Genomic DNA, 19,323 nt, shown 5'->3' on the forward strand with positions numbered 1-19,323 from the left:
ACATTTTCTGCTTAATTTAATATATCTCCTTCACCCCTCAAGAGGGTTTTTTGAATGAAAATGACCCATTTAATCTTCAGTTGTCTACACTAGATAAGGAAAATCATCCCCTTGAAAGTCCTACCTCTTCTCCACTGCTTCTAAAGAGAGTTTAGGTCTTAGACACCTTTCTGATACATTCAAACATCTGCTTTAGTGAAACAAAGCACACAAGTTGTTTGAGCCCTGCAGGGAATGTACTTACCTGCACAGTCTTCATTGCTCCTCATCCTAACATCAACACAGCCCATAGGGAAAGTCCAACAATTAGGTAAAGAACAAACATGGGCTTATTTGTGTTTAATACAGAAAAGGATGTACTATATAGACAGATAGAACCTAGCTGATGGAACATCAAATGCCAAGTGATCTCAGGGGCTTTTAAAATAGAGACATACCCTGAGAATTACATATTGCCTCATATGTTGGTAAAGCATTTCACAGTTCATCATGGGGAGAGGAAAAGCACTTCTCAGTGACCCTTTCTTGGGTTTCACCTGCTAGAGGCCAATATATAGGGAGCACATGAATGTTAGTGGTAAGCTGATTTTTGTGTAAGGTGGTGCTCATTCATTCCTAGGCCTGAATCTTCTGAGGACCTCAGGGTTAAATCATACCAAGTGGTCAGTTTTTCTTCTTACTGTGTACATGTGGCATGTACAGCTCTGTCTAGGAAGGAATCTGCTGTCTTGTCAGTCAGGAACTTTATATGAGAAGATCTTTGCTTCTGTCACAAAACTAGGTAGGAATCACTACTTCTTGAGAGCGGTAATTCTGGGAATTTTTGCTAAGTATGTGCAAATTGGCTGCAGGGACAAGACCAGGCCAATGTTGCAAGAATCATGTTTATCAAATCTGATTATTTATTTAAGCCATATATTAAGTGCATCAGAAAAACATCTAAAAGTGTTCCAATCAGCATGATTTATGCCAAATATGCATCTGGTGCATTCTCCTGTTGTCTACTTGTCTAGAGGAGCAGAAGCAAGGACTATGGTTTACTTCCCCTCTTAAGCTGATTTAATGCTTTAGCATCTCCACTTTGTTTCTGCTTGCCTCTTCTCATGGCCTTGTAAGGCTACCTCTTGTATCTGTGGACTTATGGTTTTCTGTGCCATCATTGCTATTTTTAGTTGAAATCTTTCAAGAGCTGGGTAAACTGGGTTAATTTTTTAAATTATTTACTGGTTTTTCAGTGGTTCTTTAAATTTATTGCCAGAATCAACAAGACAGCTCTGATTCAAATGTATTTCATTATCTGTGAATATTAAACATTCTTGGCATATGGTGCAAGTAGTCAGATAACATATTTACATAACTTATTTGTCTACTGTTGAGTCTGACCTTGTCTGGAATTTCTTGTCAGTTCCCTTTTTTTCTCAGTGTGACATGTTAGATTAACCCTGTTTATCAATTATTTGTTCACTTAATAAAGGGTGAATCAGTATCTGTGAATCAGAATACTTGCATACATTTTTCCCCTAATACGAGGATGAATGTGCTACGGTTAGCAACAAAGACAGACAAACACATCTGTTATTTATTTTTCAAGTTTGAAAACTTGAACCACTGCTTAGTTATTAATACACAAATAAATCAGCTTTAAAAAACATACAGAAGAAAATATGTAAAAACTCTCTGCCAGACCACAGCCAAACTCTTAGTCCTTTGGAGTCAGTATAGGCCAGGGATGATGAGAAAGGCATCCATTACAGAGTTTAACAATGCTAAAAATTTTGTGAAATGACTGGCCTATGTTCTGACCTTGATCATGTCTCCTGGAAGTAAAATTGCTGTTCCAAATATCTTGTGTCTCATAATGTTTTCCCTAAACTTGCCCACACGCTTTTTCTGAGGTTGGATGTGGGTTTTGTTTTATCACATGCACTCACGTCTGGATTCCACCTTCCACCTTGCTTTGTATCAACTTAGTTCTAGTGACTTCCAGGCCCTCCTCCACAACTATTGATGATTTAGCTGAAGAGGGGAATTCCAGACTTACTGGAAGAGCTTGGAAACCTAAAGTTTTAATATCATAATGAATTCTTTTGTATTAGTGGAAATCTAGTGTTGCTAGTATTTGGAATGAGCTGAAGATATATATTTGCTGGCACATTTATTTTGTAAAATGTCAGCCAATAAATACAGGAATAGCCCTTGGCTTCTTATATACAGCAGTGCAACAGGGAGCTTGTATATCATGCTTTGTTGGAAGCAACAACCAGTTTTCCTCCTGTTTTTTTGTCTCATTCTTCCAAGAGACTCCTATCACTTGCACATACTTCACCCCACATCAGCTGATAATATCCAATAGGTCCTCAACATTTGGTGCATGGTCCTTAGCTGTCCTGTCCAGCCCACTTTGAAATGGTATTTGATTTCCTTCCCCCAGGCTGACACCTTGTGCTGGATACAAAGCCCTGAAAAAATGGGAGGTCTTGCCTTTGATGCACGTTAATGGGTTGAGGATAAATCTAGAAGGGGCCACTGGCTTTCAGTTTACCTGATAAGTTTATATTACAGGTACTGTGGCCTAAACTCTTAAACTGTTTGCTAAAAGTTTGCTAAACTGCAGCAATTTCTGAAAGGCCCCAAAGGCTTGCTAGAAATTGCCATGTTCTGAGAGTAGCTACAGATGGGCAGAGATGATGCTGCAAGTACCCTGAAGGTGGGAAACAGAGATGATAGCAGAACAGGAATGTGCAGAGGCAGCAGCTATATTATTTCTCCTAGAAACTCCAACCACTCCCAGGTGACTTGGCTTCTTGGGCTGCTCTTGGTTATTCTCTGTGTTTCTGGGAAAATGTGTGGTGTTTCTCCCCTTTGCACTAGTACTTCCTTCTTGGAGCTGCAAACCAGGCCCAAGTATTCTCATAAATCCCTACACCATGCAGGGAAAGTCAGAGATGGTGATCCCTATGTATGCAATAAATTCAACATGCTATTCTCATACAGCCCTATTAAAAAATCTGCAGGCTTTTTAGGCTGTGGTGTGTGTGGAGTGTACATGATATGCTTTACATACAGCTGTTACACTCTGAAATGTCCTCCTGACACTTTTTCCCAAGAGTGATGTAATCTTACATGATGAAAAACCATTTCTACTTCCCTCTTCATAATTTTAGAAAGGTTTATTAAACCTTATCCAAAATACAGTAGAGGACTGAATAGAGAAAAGGTTACAATGCTGGGAGCAAAGGATTTTCCCCACCCCGTGCTCACCCACACAATGGAGCTTTCACCTTTTAACCCTTTAGCCCCTCCCAAAGTTCTGTCCATTGACCCTTCTTCGCTGTCCAGTTGTGGAGATCTCTTCCTCAAATCCTAATTGGAGGTCAGGTGTTGCCATAGTGACAATCCAACCCTCCCAAATGTCCAGCCCCGGGTGTTCCTTGGTAACAATGCAAGGGGGTAAAACATAACTATAAATCTATAAAACTTTTCTTAACCTACATACATGATATTTGTCTGTTAATTGTGAGAGTCAATCATCACAATACTCATCTGTCACAATAGATCCTGACTTTTTAATTTAACGTAAGCCTTCTAGTTGATGTGGATCTAATTTACCTGTGAAAGATCAAAGAAATAAATGTCTGTGGGCTTTGTGAATCTCTTACCTAAAGTAAATAATGAAAACTCATTTCAGCTGATCTAGACAAATCAGTCTTTATCTTCAGATGAGCCCAAGGAGTCTGTAAACTTTGGATACACATACTGCAAAGAACAGATTATGAAGAATTTGTGGGCCAGTGAAGCACACAGGTGATCTATATCACTTTCAAAGAGACATACATATCACTTGTCTGGAAATAGCATTTAAAAATTAGGCAGACCTGTAACAGCTGTAGCAGCTTTTTCTTTCCCTCTTTCAAGGATTTATGAATTTAGTAAGGTACAAGTTTTCAGTCTTGTATCATGTCATAGGATGTGAGGAGGTCAGCGGCAGTATGTGCAAGAATGTCAGCTAGTGGTTTGTGAGAAAATCTCCCTCTCTCACTTACAGACTTCAAGTATAGTAGCAGGAAGAATTTGCTGATATTATTTTTTATTATTACTTTTAATATTACTTTTTATTAAATTTTGGTCATTTTTTTTCAGTAAATATTTGTTAGTGGCAAAAAGTGAGAAGGCTTTTCTTGAGCAAGATTATCTTGACTGAAGCTCATTTTATCAGTTTGGTACTTTTCAAGTCTTACTTGGCTCAGTCATCCACTTTCTTGGGCAAGTGAGTAAGCTAATGACACAAAAAAGGTGGCTTTGTACTATTTCTGCTAAAGGTAAAAGAACAGACTTAGTGCCTAGGCTTGTGCATTTACACAAGATTTATCTTGTTAGTTCTGATATAAACAGGGGTGCACCTGAGTTGGCCAAAACATCAAAAAAGTTAGTACAAAGGGTAAAACTATTGTCTTCATTTAAGACAATTCACGGGGTGAGGTCTCTGAAATAAGTTGCTTCCCCTTAGTTTTAACTTCTCCCCTTTCCACTAATGAGGAAAGCTGTACAACACTGGGATTGTGTGCGCAGCTTGCCAACTGATAGAAGAGATACAGCTTGCCAACAAATACGAAGAGATACAAGTGAAGAAAATAACGGTTTACTTAACAAAAACAGCAATAATCAACAAATACATGGTTCAAATGGTGAACTGCAAATGGTTCAACGCCCACGCACAAATGGGGAGGAGATCCCCCTGATTGTCCCGGGGAACACAGATAAAATGGTGGAGAATCCCATCCCTGGGCCCCATAGCCAAGAGAGGAAACAACACAGCAAACAAGCCTGTTGCTTGTTGTTCCAAAACTCCCTGCCTCCCCTGCTCCGCCAAACGAATAACCAACAGAGAACAGGGACAAAAAAATCTGGAAAAGCGACATTTGTCTAAAAGCAGTCAATGCTGCTGTGCTGCCTACTCCACGCCACCCACCGGGGCTCTCCCTAGCGTGGTGCAGCTGCTGGCAGCGGCTGGAACTCGTGGAGTGCCTCTGACCTCTGGCGTGCCAGATGCAGGCAACAGTGGGCAAGTCTGTCCCCTCCCCGGCAAATGGCCTATGGCAGCGTCTGAAGGGATTTTGAAATGCTTGAGGGGACAGAGCTCCATGTTTCTGTTCCCTGTTTTTAAAGACACAAAGCATCCCTCCAGGTTTTGTGAACTGGGGTAAAACATAGAGATTCTGCTTCTGACTCCAAGTCTTAAAGAAACAATAAACAAACTTGTGCGGGTTGATGTAGAGGAAGATTTTTGGGTCAGCCCTAGTGCTAAACTCTGCCTAATATTTCTGTAACTAGGACAACTATTGATTTAAAATGCTATGTCATAACATATATTTTGCTGAGGTTTTTCTCCTCTATCTCCAGACACGTACAGGTGAGCTAGGTTAGACATATTCATATCCTGTCCAGTAAAAGCATTTCCAGTGCATGGTTATCTGGCTTACTTCAGATACTTTCTTTAGGGTTATTTGACTCCCAAGGTGGTTATTTTTCTCTTTTGGCTATTAATAGGAGTCCAGACATTTAGCTCAGATTAAGGTGTGCTTTTACAGACAGGCTAATTCAACCTTCTTGTGTAATTTCACTAATTCTGAATAATAATTGTGATTTATAATTGTGCATGCAGGTTGGCCAGGACAAAGGAAGCTGTTCTTTCCATAGAAGCCACAGCCCATGTGTTGTTCCTCAAGAAAATGAAAACATTTTCCACACAATATTTGCTTTTTTCACGAAGTCTGGCAGAAAAGTATTGGTAAGAAACAGTACTGCTTATGGAATCACTAGAACATACAGCATATTTTACAAAACAGTTTGCATGGTTTGGCATGCCGATCTGAAGCAGATAGTTCATGCTGGGGGGACATGTAATGATTGTAATTGTCTGTTTTTTAAGAATAAATAGGAGGTTTGAGGAAGTGCAGTGGAAAGGGAATTAGCTGACGTGGCAGCACACACTTGGTAACCAGAGCCTTTGCTCTCTCAAAGGCATGTGGGAGCACTGGGTCACTGCACTGCCTGACCCACACAAAGGGCTGGTGTTCAGCAGCAGTCCTGTTCCTTTCAGTTTTGAATGCTTGCCTGGCTCAGCAGCTCTGTAGGGGACTGAATTTTACCTGGCTTCCTTTCATTTCGGCATCTGTAGCCAGCTATCTTCAGGTCTTGAAAGTTGTTGTTTCAGTGCAAGAGTGCTGTATTATAGCAGTTATATAACTTAGTTTTGTGGTGTGTTTGCTGTTTATCATTTATAATTGAATTTTACAATTTTTCATTTATCATTTAATTTTTACCTCCTTTGCCTAACAACTTTTTCCATATTTCCTGTAGGACTGTGAAAGACCAGGCAGATCTTGTTTAATTCTACACTGCAACATAAGCTCACTACCTAAAGCAGAGTCCTGTGATATAAATATCTACATGCTGCTGAATACCGAGATACTCAAGAAAGTATGTGGTCTCCTTGTAGGTTGTCTTCAATGCCAATTTAAGTGTGCTTAGGTGAACCAATAAACTCAAAACTTCCATTTCTTCCTCTTTATTAGTGTGTGAAAAATAATAGTGGTATCAAAAAAAACAGATCTACTCATTAACAGGGTGTACAGAGGGGTTAATCTTAGTTCTTACCCATTACTCATTAGAATAGAAATAAATTTAGTTCAGAAATTTATACGTTGAAAAATAACAAACGAGACCCCTAATTGTGTGCATGATGTTTAGGCTAGAGATTTCTGAAAATCTCATTTATATCTGTAAGTTTTCATTCTAAAAAAATGTAAGTGAATGTACACTGTGACCAGCTATGTATTATCTTCCTGTGTAAAGAGAGACATAGAAGTATTTTATTATTACTAAATAATAATAATAATAAAATATAAAATGATATAAATAAAATAATAAATATAATAAAATAATAAAATTATAATTAAAATAATATAAAATAAATAATAAATAATTTATTGTTTATTAAATTATTGTTATTCAAAGAAGATGCATCATGACCACATTAATGCTGAGCTTAACATTTGTGGCAATAAACAAATGGTTGGCATTTAATTTCTTTCTTCTCTGAAGCTGCTGAATGAGACAGTAAATTTTTTATATTTTTTGTGATTTACTGCATTTTGACCTACGTTCCTTTACTTAAAAAAATGCTGACTAATTCTGGCGAGATGCTGTAAGGTTATGAGGGAATAAGATAATTGAGGGAGAAGACTGATAACATAAACCTATTAAAATAAACCTGTCTTTCATAGCTGTTAGATTAAAAGCATCAGAGGCAGCCCTTATTAGAAATCAATTAATAGTCTTGAGGTTTTCCAATTGAAACCAATAAGTCTGTTAATGTTGTTCATATTTGAAAAGAAGAAGTACAGACATGGCCAGAAGTTTCAGATATTTGTTACATACTTATAGAAATGCAGAAATATGCAAATAAGTAGTGTTTACATATTTACATAGTTTACATAGATTACAACTGAGTGCATGCAAAATATGCTTCTTGGGATATAGCCAGGCTTCATCCCATTGCTGGGTCCCTTCTAAGATTACTTTTAGCAACACTCCCTTAAAAGACATAGAGTGTTTACACATGTTTGAGTATCACCAGTGCATGCTGTTTTCTACTTATTACATACTCTTCCCAAGGCAAACCACATACAAGTGAGTCATCTGTAAGTTGAAATGGCATCTTATTGAAATGTGCATGTTAAAATGCACCGGGCGTTTTATTGGAGAAATACGTATTAATGAGAGGAATTGTACAGTGAATAAGATAGTTGCCATGCACAGATTCAAATAAGAGGTTCTCCCCCGGGATATATTGTAGTTTATCTCATTTTCTGTATATTATTTTTATGTTCACTTGAAAAACAAATGTGTACATTTTTCACAGTTAATATTGAGCCTGCCTGTGTCATTGGATTCTCTGTCTTGCTTTCATGATAAATGTGGGAAATATTAACAAACCAAATACAAAGTATGTGTTTAAAGTCTAACATACCTGATTTTTCTATAATCTGAAACAATGTGCTCAGGTATATCTTTTATGAGCATAAAGTATATTTTTTCAAAGCAGAGTTGTAACCAGGCTGGTACTTAACTCCAACCTAGCCTTCACTAAGCTTTGTCTGGGTGTATTTATTATACTGGCAGTAGTTTGATGGTTTGTTGGGCTTTTTTTGACGGGAGGTTGGTGCTTTTGTTGTTGTTGTTGTTAAGTCCAGTTGTTCCTCTTTATTCTCCTCAGGACAGTTCATCAGTCATCCAGTTTGTTACAAGGGCAAGGCTGCAGGTGGACCATGACCTCAGAGTTGTGGAGGTGCCCAATGGGAACCCAGAAGAAAAACCAGTGAGTACACAAAGCTAAAGAGAAATGTTTCCTTGTCCCAGTGGGCTGGAAATCACTGAGAGCTCTATACAAACTGGAATTTGTGCCTGGGCTAACCTACAAGAGTGCCTAGACTTTGACTAGACTAACAGTACTGTGAACTGTGTTTTTGTGGTTTGGCTTTCTGTGAAAACCATGTAAACAGAGTGAATGTTGTTATGTCAAACCAGAGTGATCTGTGTTGTACTAGCTAAAATACCCTTCAGGTAGTAATGCGAAAATTAGGTCTAGATCTTGATTTATGGTTAATATTTGCTTTAATGTAATTCAAATTTCCCTTGAAAACCTAGAAGAGACTTGAAACCTCAGTAAGTCTTTTCACATGTGCCAGAATGAAATATTTAGAAGCGTTAATGATATTTTGGGAGCTGTGAAAATGCAAAAAAGGTGTCTAAACTTTCAGAAATTAATTTAACTTTTTTTCTTGTGCTAAACTGGTAAAAATCAAGTATGAGCTGATACCACATATTGTGTTGATCTCTCTCTTCCTCCTGAGTCTTCTATGTTTTTGGTGCCATTTGTCTTCCTTCCTTCTGTTATCCAAAAATCTGCCACTTCACTGCTACTGCTGTGTCTCAGTGTCCATTCACCTGGCTGGCACCACCCAGTTCACAGCCTCTTGTCTTGGGCACCTCCAAAGGGCTCAAATCTGCATTTCAATCAGCATCTCAATCTGCAGTTTGCAAACTCAGCTATTTGCACCAGAGATATCCCTCAATAATCATGTCTGTAACTGTAGTCTTGAATTTCTATTTCATCAGACCTGTCAGAAAAAGGAGTTATTTTATATAACACAATCTTCTTTTTTCTGTTCTGTTTTCTTTTCTTTGTCAGGTTTCTCTACCATTCTATACAATAGGCTTGGAAGTTAAAATGAAAAACATAGCCATTGTCGCGAACGTGCCTTCTATGTGGCCTGCAGTCCTGAGTGTTGATACATTGCTTGGCCTCTTCTTAGTTCTGTGGCTTGCACAGAGCACATCTTGCAATTGCATGGCAAAATTTCATTAATGACTTTTGAGAAACAACATTCACTTTTAAAATTTCAAAGTTTTATTAAACCTTAACAAAAATAAAACAAAGTACTGAATAAGGAAAAATTTTACAGGTCTGAGAGTCTATGTGACCAGTAGCCCTGCACTCGCTTACAAAATGGATGCTCTGCCTTTTATAGTCTTGGCCCCTCCCAAAGTCTTGTCAGTCGACTCCTTCTCTGCCAACCATTGGTGGAAATCACTTTCTTACAACTTGATTGATGGTCAGGTGTTGCCATGCTGCGCCTCCTGGTAACAAGGTTGCCCTCCCCTAAATGCCCGGGCTAGTGACAATAATATAAGGGAGAAGGGAAAGAGGATTATGGGGAGAACATATAAAAATAACTATGTATATGTAAAACTTCTCTTAACATACACATAATATTAATCTCTTAATTGTGAGAGCCAACCATTGCATTACCCATTTATAATATGACTGAAGTAACACCTGACTGTGATACCCATGTCTCAACGGAAATGGAAGAACCCAGTATCTCTATGACAAATATTTTCAACTGTAAAAGGTTTTAGAATATCTGAGAATGATAGGCACACTGTAAAATGTGTCAGATTGCTATTTTTTAATGTTCAAAATTTAAAAATGCTTTTTTTCTAGAAATGCTGGCTCTGCTGTATTTCATTGTTATCTAATGCTTAGAGAAAGAAAAAAAGAAAATTAGGCAAAAAAAGAAATTGTCCTTTTCTATTCTCAGAAAGCCTTTCATCAGGCCTTGAGTCGCATTAGGAAACTCACTGTGTATGTGTTGGGAAGCTATCTTAAGCTTCAAACAAGAGCTTGCTTCCAATTCCTGGAAAGCCCTAGCTGTAAAAGATCATGCTTGAAATGCTGTAGCCATGTAACATTAATCTGTAGTTTCAAGTACTTTCTCATATGAGTGCCAGTTCTTCTCTACTTTATGGTATTTCCATATGCCAGCTTCAGTATTGCTGTATGTTTTGCACAGGGTCATGTTCACGCACAAATTTAGGATATGGCTTGGCTCAAGGTATTAATTTTTCTGCGTTCTCTTCTTGTGAAATGCAGAAAGGAAGAGTAGTTGTTGAAAGCCACAACTATTTAGCTGGAAATAGAGACTGGAGAAGGAAAATGTCATCGTTCAACCTCCTCTTTTTGTTTTTAAAGCTCATTTTTCACTTTTCATTGACCAGAGACTGCTGTACTCTATCTGTTTGGATAGCAGCTCCTTTTGTACAGTTGTGCATGGAGTTGCTATGAGACTGTTTATGACAGTGTTCCCTAACATTTGTTAGACACTTTATCATGCTAAGGTTGAAAAGGCTTTTTGCTTTCTAAGGCTAAATGTGGGCTTATTATCATTTAATTTATTATCATTATTAGCATCTAAATGGTTTTTAAGACCAGGTACCATTATTTCAATTGGCGCTATTACATTATAGTGTACAGTATTGTCACAGACATTTTTTCATAGAAATCCTTTCTTTGGGATTTGTTCATCTTCTGGGAAGCTGAGGCCCCAGAAAGAGAATGTAAACAATGATTATCAGCTTCTGTGGAATGCAATAGGGTGCACCTAGTGCCATAGCGATTGGCTCATGTTCCATGTGTACAATTAAGGGCCAATCACAGGGCAAGCTCTCTGGAACACAGTGACAGAGAACTCTCTTGTTTTTAGATTCTATTCTTAGCTTAGCAAGCCTCTGCAACTTCTCTCTTTATTCCTTTTAGTATAGTAATAATGCATTATATATCATATATCAATAAATCCAATCTTCTGATCATGAACCAAGATTCTTGTCTCTCTCTCACGACCCTCATCAGGTCACTGTAATATAGTATCAGAGTGCAAATTCTCTGTAAAGAAGATAAATTGAGACAGAAGACAGAAAAGGAAGGCTGATATTTTTATGGTAGTATAAGAAATACCAGTGGACCACCCATATAAATACCAACTCTGTCAGAAACTTCAACAGTGAGTGTGAGTGAGTATCTCTAAGTTGGGGTAGCAGGTTGTCTTTTAAATTAACCCATTTTAAAAAAAAATATGCATTTGTGCAATTCTCAGAAATAATTTCTCTGGAATTGGATATGATTTTATGTGATTTTTAATTATATATTTTTGGTTCTGGTTACAAAAGGCTACTCGAGCTCTTATATTAGACAAATCATATGAAGAAGGTGATCAGAGTTTGGATTTGGCTCTGTGATGACAGCGGTACTAGCATCTGTATATATTGTCTGAAACTGGTGTCATATTTTCAGGAGGCATACTTTATTTTCTTCATCATATGAGTTTCCAGGAAGGTTTGGTTCTCTTCTTCTTGGTCTATGAGCAAAACCAACAATAAGCTCCAAGAGAACGCTGTAGTCAAACACCAGATTGAAGCATCCACATTTTCTGCCCACTGCTTGTGTGCAGGAAGAGGAGGAGTTCTCTTAAGGAGCAAAAGGACAGCCTTTGGAAGGAAGGAAGGATGAACTGGATTTTACTACAACAAAACTATCCAAATGCCTCTGAGTCTTCCTGTATTGAAAGTGAGGGAATGCAAAGCTGATTGCATGAAAAGGCAACCCCAGATAAAATGTATGCAGGTCCTGCAACACAGTGACCTGTAATGCTTAGGGCTGCTGTCTGGTACTATCCACTAAGTACGGGTATGCTCCATCAACCCTCTGAACCTTTTGTGCCTTCTGGATAGAGTTCACCGTTCTTTTATTTCCAGTTCAGTCACTCTAGGTTTAATGCATATCGCAGGTAACCCCAAATGTTACTGTATCCCCTATCTATTTATGCCCAAAATAGTGGGCATAAATAGATAGCCAGAGCTGGTCTGGTGCCAGGGTACCACTCATCAGTGCTGAAAGTCTATTCTTCCTTTCCTCCTCTTCCGTTGGAGTAGGGACCCAAGGCAGCAACCCCAAAACTGGCAGAGTCCAGCAGGTGTCAGGAGGCGGCAGCAATTGGGAACACTGATCCCACACACCCTGACAATTTCTATCTGCCACTAGTGCTGCTTCAAAAGCTCCTACCGTCATGGGAGGGTTTGCTGCCATTTTCCCTTTGCCTTCAGAACCATACACTCAGCTGTGGCGGGCAGCATCTTAGGATGGGTCACTCTGCAGATTCAAGTTTCTCTTTGTCTCTGGTGGGTGTCTGTGAGAAATAGCAATTTCGTATCTAGTGATTGTTTACTGTTATTTTTTGTCCGTTGCTGTTTTACTTGCTAGTAAACTGCTATTTTTCACTTATATCTACTAGTATTTGGTTTCTTATCAGTGGAAAGGGATTAACACTAAGAGAGAGAACTCATTGTAGAGTGTTCCCTTTAAATTGTCTTAAACCAAGACAATGCAACACAGTCAAGAGGTTGTCCTCCATGGGTTTTTTCTGCTCAGAAGTTAGGTATGTTTATGTTTCCAATGATAATATATTTTGGAGAAAAACAACAGCAAAAATAAAACTTACAAAAAGTCAGTTTATGGTTATGAAGACTTGGAAGCTGTCTTTATATGCATATTCTGTGCAAAGAGATTTAAATGTATATTCATGAAGCTAAGCTTTAGCTGTCTGCCTGCAGCATTGAGGACTCCTGACTTTGGCCTATTCTCCATGTCTGTGTTGAAGCAGCTTGTGGTACTGGACAGTGTCCATGATGTTCCAGCTGTTTTTTTTTAATGCATTGGGGAATACATCCTCCACTGAGCAATCCACCAGCAACCTCTCATTTTTTAGAAACACTCAGCATTTTAAGGCATCAGATCTCCCCAGTTTACCTTTTTAATATCTGGATTGAGTTTTCTCCAGCAGCTTTACAGTCTCCTTGCCAGCAAATTATTTGCTGCCATATTGTTTTTGTCATGTTAAGGTATTCATTTTATTTTACATTTCTATTTGCTGCTATAATATTCCTTTTATAGATTTTCTTGTCTTTACACTGCAGTCTCTCAGGTAGAAACATACACTTGAGTAAAGGAATAAAATACACAATAACAATCAATTACAGTTAATTTCCCAGGGATAGAGGCAAGCAGGTTGCAAAGAAACTTCAGGTTTGTATTTTTAAAGAAAATACTGCTTTTCTTAGTATATGTAAATAAATAAATATGTTCTGGTTTGAAAGCAAAACCAGTGAGAGACTCCAAGTCAGAAATACAATTTATTAGGAAAAGGAAAAAAAAACCTGAAATACATGCAATAATGCAAAAGACAAAAAAACACTGACAGAGTCAGAATACAACCTGACATCCTGCTAGTTAGGGTGGTGGTAGCAATCCAGATGAAATGTTCTTGTTGAAGTGATGATCCTGTAGAAATGATCTGGTAGCTCTTGTCCTCTGGAAACCAGTGGGTAAGGGCAGCCGTTCCTCTGGGAATCCAGCGGAAAGATTGCTTGTGGTGTCCCAAAACCCAGATTATAGCCAGATGGGGATGCTTAGCTCCTCCCCTCTGGGTGGAGCATCTCACAATGCGCTGATATTGTTCTGAGTCATGCTATGGGTCCTTGATGTCCCCTTAAACAGAAATGGCTCCCAGAGGGAGTTATCTCCGAGTCATGAGGCAAGACATTGATGGGCCCATTAACAGGAGATAAGGAAAAAACTATGCCCCTCCTGGTTTCAGCAGCTCTTGAGGATGGGGATAGAATACATCTTTATATTGTAACCTAGGACAATGTAGAAGGGATGTATATGCATATATGTACGCACATAAAGGAGAATAGTGTCTTTACTGGTGAATTCCCCCCAAGCATAACAGTACTTGAATGAAAAAGTCAAGCAGCAATGCAGTGTGGTTTGAAAAAACAGAAATAATCTAGGTGATAATACAGAAATAGAATAGCATTTTTTTATAAGCACCGTGCCTCCCATGGTGCTGTGGCTCATGAGGCAGGTGCCTAAAATTTATTTAATATACATGAGCAAAAGGAAAATTTCTCAATTTGCATTTTAAATCAGCTTTTGCTGAAGTATGTTCCTTTTCTTTCTGAGTACCAGTGCAGAGTCTGTTCCTCTTCCAAAAAGGGCTTTGACAGAGTATGAACTTCAATTACTTTCAAAAATTCCTACTCAGTTAACTTTTCGCTTACATGCTTTACTGAAATAAGGTGTTTTAAACTTCTTGAAAACAAAAGTTCTGTTTCTTCATAATTTGTTAACCAAGATATAGCTGTCAGGATATAGCAAGTGTTGGCACAGGTAGAAGATGAACTGGTAGGTGCTCTTGTACATCTGTGTTCGGCATTGCAAAAATCAGTGGTTGGGTGGAAATCTCAGTTATCTTCCAGAAGGGCAGTTGCACTGCGTAAAACCTGATTGAGGTGTGAGCTACATAAAGCTAAATGGCAAGCTGCACTGCCTCCTGGACTTCCCCACTTTCAAATCCTGCATGTACAGTGCAAAATGGAAACGATAAATATGAAACTAAAAATCCTCATATGTCAAGACAGCGATGTTTTTCATGTTTTTTCCCTGGCATTTTATGAGAATCTGAAAACAAACATCAATCCACTCTGTATTTTGTAACTGTTATATGTGCTTTTTGTGAACCACCTGCTGCCCCTGCTGCACCTTTTGGGATATTTTGCCAACACCATGCCCCTTATCTTCAGCATCGGTTACTCTTATCACTTCTGTCTTCTCTATAGGTCAGAGCTGTGGGAATTGTACTGAGATGGAGGTTGCCTTGTGCTCCCCAACCTGTTAGCCACCCTGCAGAGGCTGTCCTGCTGGGATGGAAAGGACAGGGAATTCAAGGTTTACCCCAGAACAGCTTTTAGAGACTGTGCAATGGCCAGTGGGTCCAGCAGCAGGTGGCAGATGGTGTACTTCTCTTTAGTACCAATTACCCTCTGCCTCCAACCTTCCCCCCAGGGATGGCTTGCTTCTCTGGCATCCTGTCACTGACTGTATTGTCTTCTTCCTAATGCTCCAGATACACAATATACTCTGACTGCTCAATCTGATTCAGTTTGGGTTTGGCTTGGGTTTGTTGTTGTTGGTACCTTCTTCACCAAAACTCCTTGCAGTTGCTCTGTATTTATGCAGGCAGATTTTGAGGACTTGAGATGGCTAAGGACATTAACATGCACAACATCTGTGCTCCTCTCCAAACTACAAAGCATTGAATGGGGTTTTTGATGCATGTGTGTTGATTCCAGACTGCTAGAAGAAACCAGACAGTAAGAAGCTGCTGCTCTACCCTATTAGCTCAAGCTGTGACTGCAAAAGCTACAACCAGGGTCTTCTAGCCAGTGTGCTTCAGACCTGAAATGTGAAGCTCTTGCTATAGAGATAACATATTATTTCATCTCTGCAGCTTTTTCTGGTTCTGTCTTTTGGCAGGATGAAGTGCATATAGGTCTGTTGTGCTGGAGGTTGTGATATGTTAACATTTGCTTGCTGAGTAATGGAAAGAAGGCACCAGAGACTGCTTTAAAGGTCTCTTCAGTAAAGTTGGCAATACTTAAATGTAAAGAGATCAGGTTTTTAGAGGCAGAAAGGAAAATAAAATTAATGTCTTGTTATCTAAGTCATAAGACCTGTGTCCATAAGATGGATGCTAACCTTAGCATCTGTGAAAACTTGACTGCCACACTAGATCATCTTTACAAGCTGCTTAGAAATACAAGTGTCTTGGCTAAGGAAAGCAGGAGCCTCCTTTGGAATGGAAAATACGACCCCCTTCCCTCTAAATTATTATTTAACTTTGAAATTAAGGGGCTTTCAGGCAAAGATACAAGATAAAGAATAACAGGTCTTGACTAATGTGTGTGTGCATAACAAGGCAAGCATCAACAACAATGTTAACAACAACAAACATGAACAGAAATCCCAGTAAATTGTCTCTTGCCTCTCTTTAAGCCATTTCCACTTTGGTGCAGTTATGGTCACGGCCGGCAGGGGCGCTGTGGGCTCCCGGCCAGGCAGGGCAGGTGCGATGATTCCCCCGCAGCTGCAGGGGGCGCTGTGGCGCCGCATCTCTCCACACGACAATGGCGGATGCAGCCGGCAGAGAGGGATGGAGAGGGGGCTTCCCTTACAAACTCACTCAGCCGATCCCTCTGCCCCCTCTGGATAGCAAAAGGAGCTGTAGCAGAAACCTCGGAGTGGCAAGCTAGGAAGGCAGGGATGAGCAAAGTCCCGGGGTGGTAGATGAGATGTATCAGAAACTCAACAGTTGTAGCTGGAGCTGCGGGGCCTCCCTGCAGGGCAGGGGTGTGAGTTACAGTGTAGTAAAGAAACCTCAAAAACCATTGGGGGCTGGGAAGTGGCAGCTGGACTCCTGAACGGGGCTCCTGAACATGGCCGGTTGAGGCATCCTTGGTGGAGGAGGGGGCTTAGGGATCCTGGGGTTTCCCCTGAAGGACCTGAATGGATGGTGAAAGTCCTTTTTCAGTGAGGTAGGATGTAAATAAGGTTCCCAATTCAGTGGGACCTCATGCACAGAGGCTCACCCCACAGCAGAAGAAGTAGGAGTGAGCTAGGCTCCAGTGGTGGCAGCGAATTCCCTCCAGCTCAAACGTCCTCCTCTGAAGCTGAGAGAGAGAGAGAGGGAGACAGAGCTAGCAGCTGCCTCAGCCCTTTCTTTTCCCATCCAAATTCTTGCAGTATCTCCGCCCTTCCCAGAGAAACCCCTAGGTAAAAAGAGAGAGTAGCCAGCTGGACCCCTTCCCTGAGCTGTGGCCACTTGTTTTCTCTCTCTTAAGTACCTGGTCATTATTGTCTCCTACTAACATATATGGGGAGAAATTCTTTGAGAGAATCTTAAACCCAAACAACAAGGAAGGCAGAAGATCTGCGTTTGATCCCTGTTTGGTATTTCCTTTGTACTGGGTGTGAGGGACAGTCTGCTGCTTAAGAAGCTCTCTGTTCAGCAAAATACGTTTAAAAGTCTGACAAAGGCTTTGTGCTATTATCTAAAATGCTAAAATTATTTTTTCTTGGTTGAAGAACTGGCCCATGTTTGAGAACTATTTTGAATATTGTGATAGTAGTTATGGGAATTTGGATAATGCTAAATATGTAGAGCTTTGTTCATGTCTATTTGCTATGTTTTCAAGTCTTGTTATCATGACACCAAAGCAAGGCCACTCATGGTCATCTTTGAGAGGTCATGGTGATAAGGAGAAGTGCCTGAGAAATATCACCCTGGTCTTCAAAAACACGAAGGAGAACCGACCCGGGGAAACACCCGCCAATTAGTGTAACTCAGTCTCTGGAAAGGGAAAGGTAATGCAGTGTCTCATTCTGGAGGCCATCTCTATCCACATGGATGACAAGAAAGGGATCAGGTGTAGTCAACATGGTTTCACTAAAGGCAAACCATGCTTGACCAACCTGATGACCACAATATTCTCATATGCAAAGAGACTGGACTGGATTAATGGCTAGTGAGGTGGATTGAGAACTGGCTGAACAGCAGATACCAGAGTGTTGTAGTGGCACAACGTCTAGTGGGAGGCCTGTCACTAGTGGTGTGTGCCAAGGTTCAACACTGGGCCCATGTTAGGTCATGTGTGTGGGGTGAGGGGAAAGGAGACAGAGGCACTCACCCCTGATGTTGGTGTGGCACAGAGGAAGTTTATTTTTCCAAGCCCTTCCTTATAAAGGGCATTTTGAAAGACCTGGTCTGTATGTTCTCATTGATCGGAACTCCATGCTCCCTTGGGATCTGGCCAGTGAAATGCTTGCAGCTTCATAAGAGAGCCGATTAGGAAGCTCACATATGCCTTCCTTGTTTAATAAAGTTCGTAACTTGTTTCCTGTTACCCATCTGCAAAGGCCCTTTGCAAACGGGATAACAGAAGACAGCATGGGCCAAATTTGCATGGAAGCTGCAGCATTTATATTCAGGATCTGTTGATGGAGAACTCAGGCCACAGGCACAATGCTTATGTGTTACAACTTACAAAAAACTAAAACCATTCAACCTTTAACCCATTTAACCCTTATATAAAAAAACACAGCTATTAAAAACAACCTGTAACCCATTTATCTCTTGAAGAACCCAAAACCCAGAAAACAATCTGTTAACAGAAAAACAGTTTGTAAACAGGAAAATACTTCATAAACAATTCAAGTCCTTGTATTGACTGTCCATGAGGTAGGTGGTCATTTGTATTCCATTGTTCTGTTGAAGAAACATCAGAATGCTGTCCAATGTCCTTTACCTTGGATTTCATAGGAATATTGTACTGTTATATGACTTATAAAACATAAGAACATGACACCGCTTAAAACTCAAAAAGGGGGGTGTATCTTCACCCCAATCTTTTTTCCCTTTTTTCTTTCTATAATAAGTAGAAATAGAAATAAAGCATGCAATTTTTAACAGCATTAATAAGGTTGCTGCAAGGTCTCTTTTTCACCATGAGCAAACTTGGAGGGCTACTCCCAAATGAAGCCTCTATGCCTGTCTGAAAAGAAAAAGGTTTAGCTTTTTTGCACAGAATCTTTACTAGCCAAGTTCATAGTTGATTAGGCCAATGACTTGGTTGGGAGAGATTTCCTGCATTCTACATTTTAGAAACAAGTTTGTATTAATGTCCAGTACAAAACCAAACAAAAACTTTTTAATATAAATATTTTAGTGAACATACTGTGGATCTTAACCATCCTTCTTGAAATATTGTGACAATAATTAGAAGGAGTATTAAAAAAAATACATAACAATACACACGCAATGCTTTCCTGATGCACAGCAGTAATTGTCTGAGACAGAAAGATAACACTTTACTGATCATGGGCTTATTAACTTTAGCTTTAGCAATTGCAAACAAAATCAACAAATACTGTATTATGAACTCTTTACCCTTTGCAAATGTTTTCAGAAATGTTATTAGAATTTCTGGGAAATTAAAACCTTGATTTATTAAGGGGTAACGTGGTTG

The 19,323-nt window shown here is 39.6% G+C and overlaps 1 protein-coding gene across 3 annotated transcripts in view; it reads left to right on the forward strand.

The window, feature by feature from the left end:
• ITGA9 (integrin subunit alpha 9) overlaps positions 1-19,323 on the forward strand; it is a 209,616-nt gene that overhangs the window by 162,381 nt on the left and 27,912 nt on the right. For all 3 annotated transcript variants that reach the window (XM_059481708.1, XM_059481717.1, XM_059481726.1), the window contains 3 exons: positions 5,663-5,788; positions 6,361-6,480; positions 8,279-8,380. In XM_059481708.1, coding sequence (XP_059337691.1) covers positions 5,663-5,788; positions 6,361-6,480; positions 8,279-8,380 — 348 coding nt within the window. The remainder of the gene's footprint in view (positions 1-5,662; positions 5,789-6,360; positions 6,481-8,278; positions 8,381-19,323) is intronic.

This window comes from Ammospiza nelsoni, chromosome 1, assembly GCF_027579445.1.
Source record: "Ammospiza nelsoni isolate bAmmNel1 chromosome 1, bAmmNel1.pri, whole genome shotgun sequence".
Taxonomy (NCBI): domain Eukaryota; kingdom Metazoa; phylum Chordata; class Aves; order Passeriformes; family Passerellidae; genus Ammospiza; species Ammospiza nelsoni.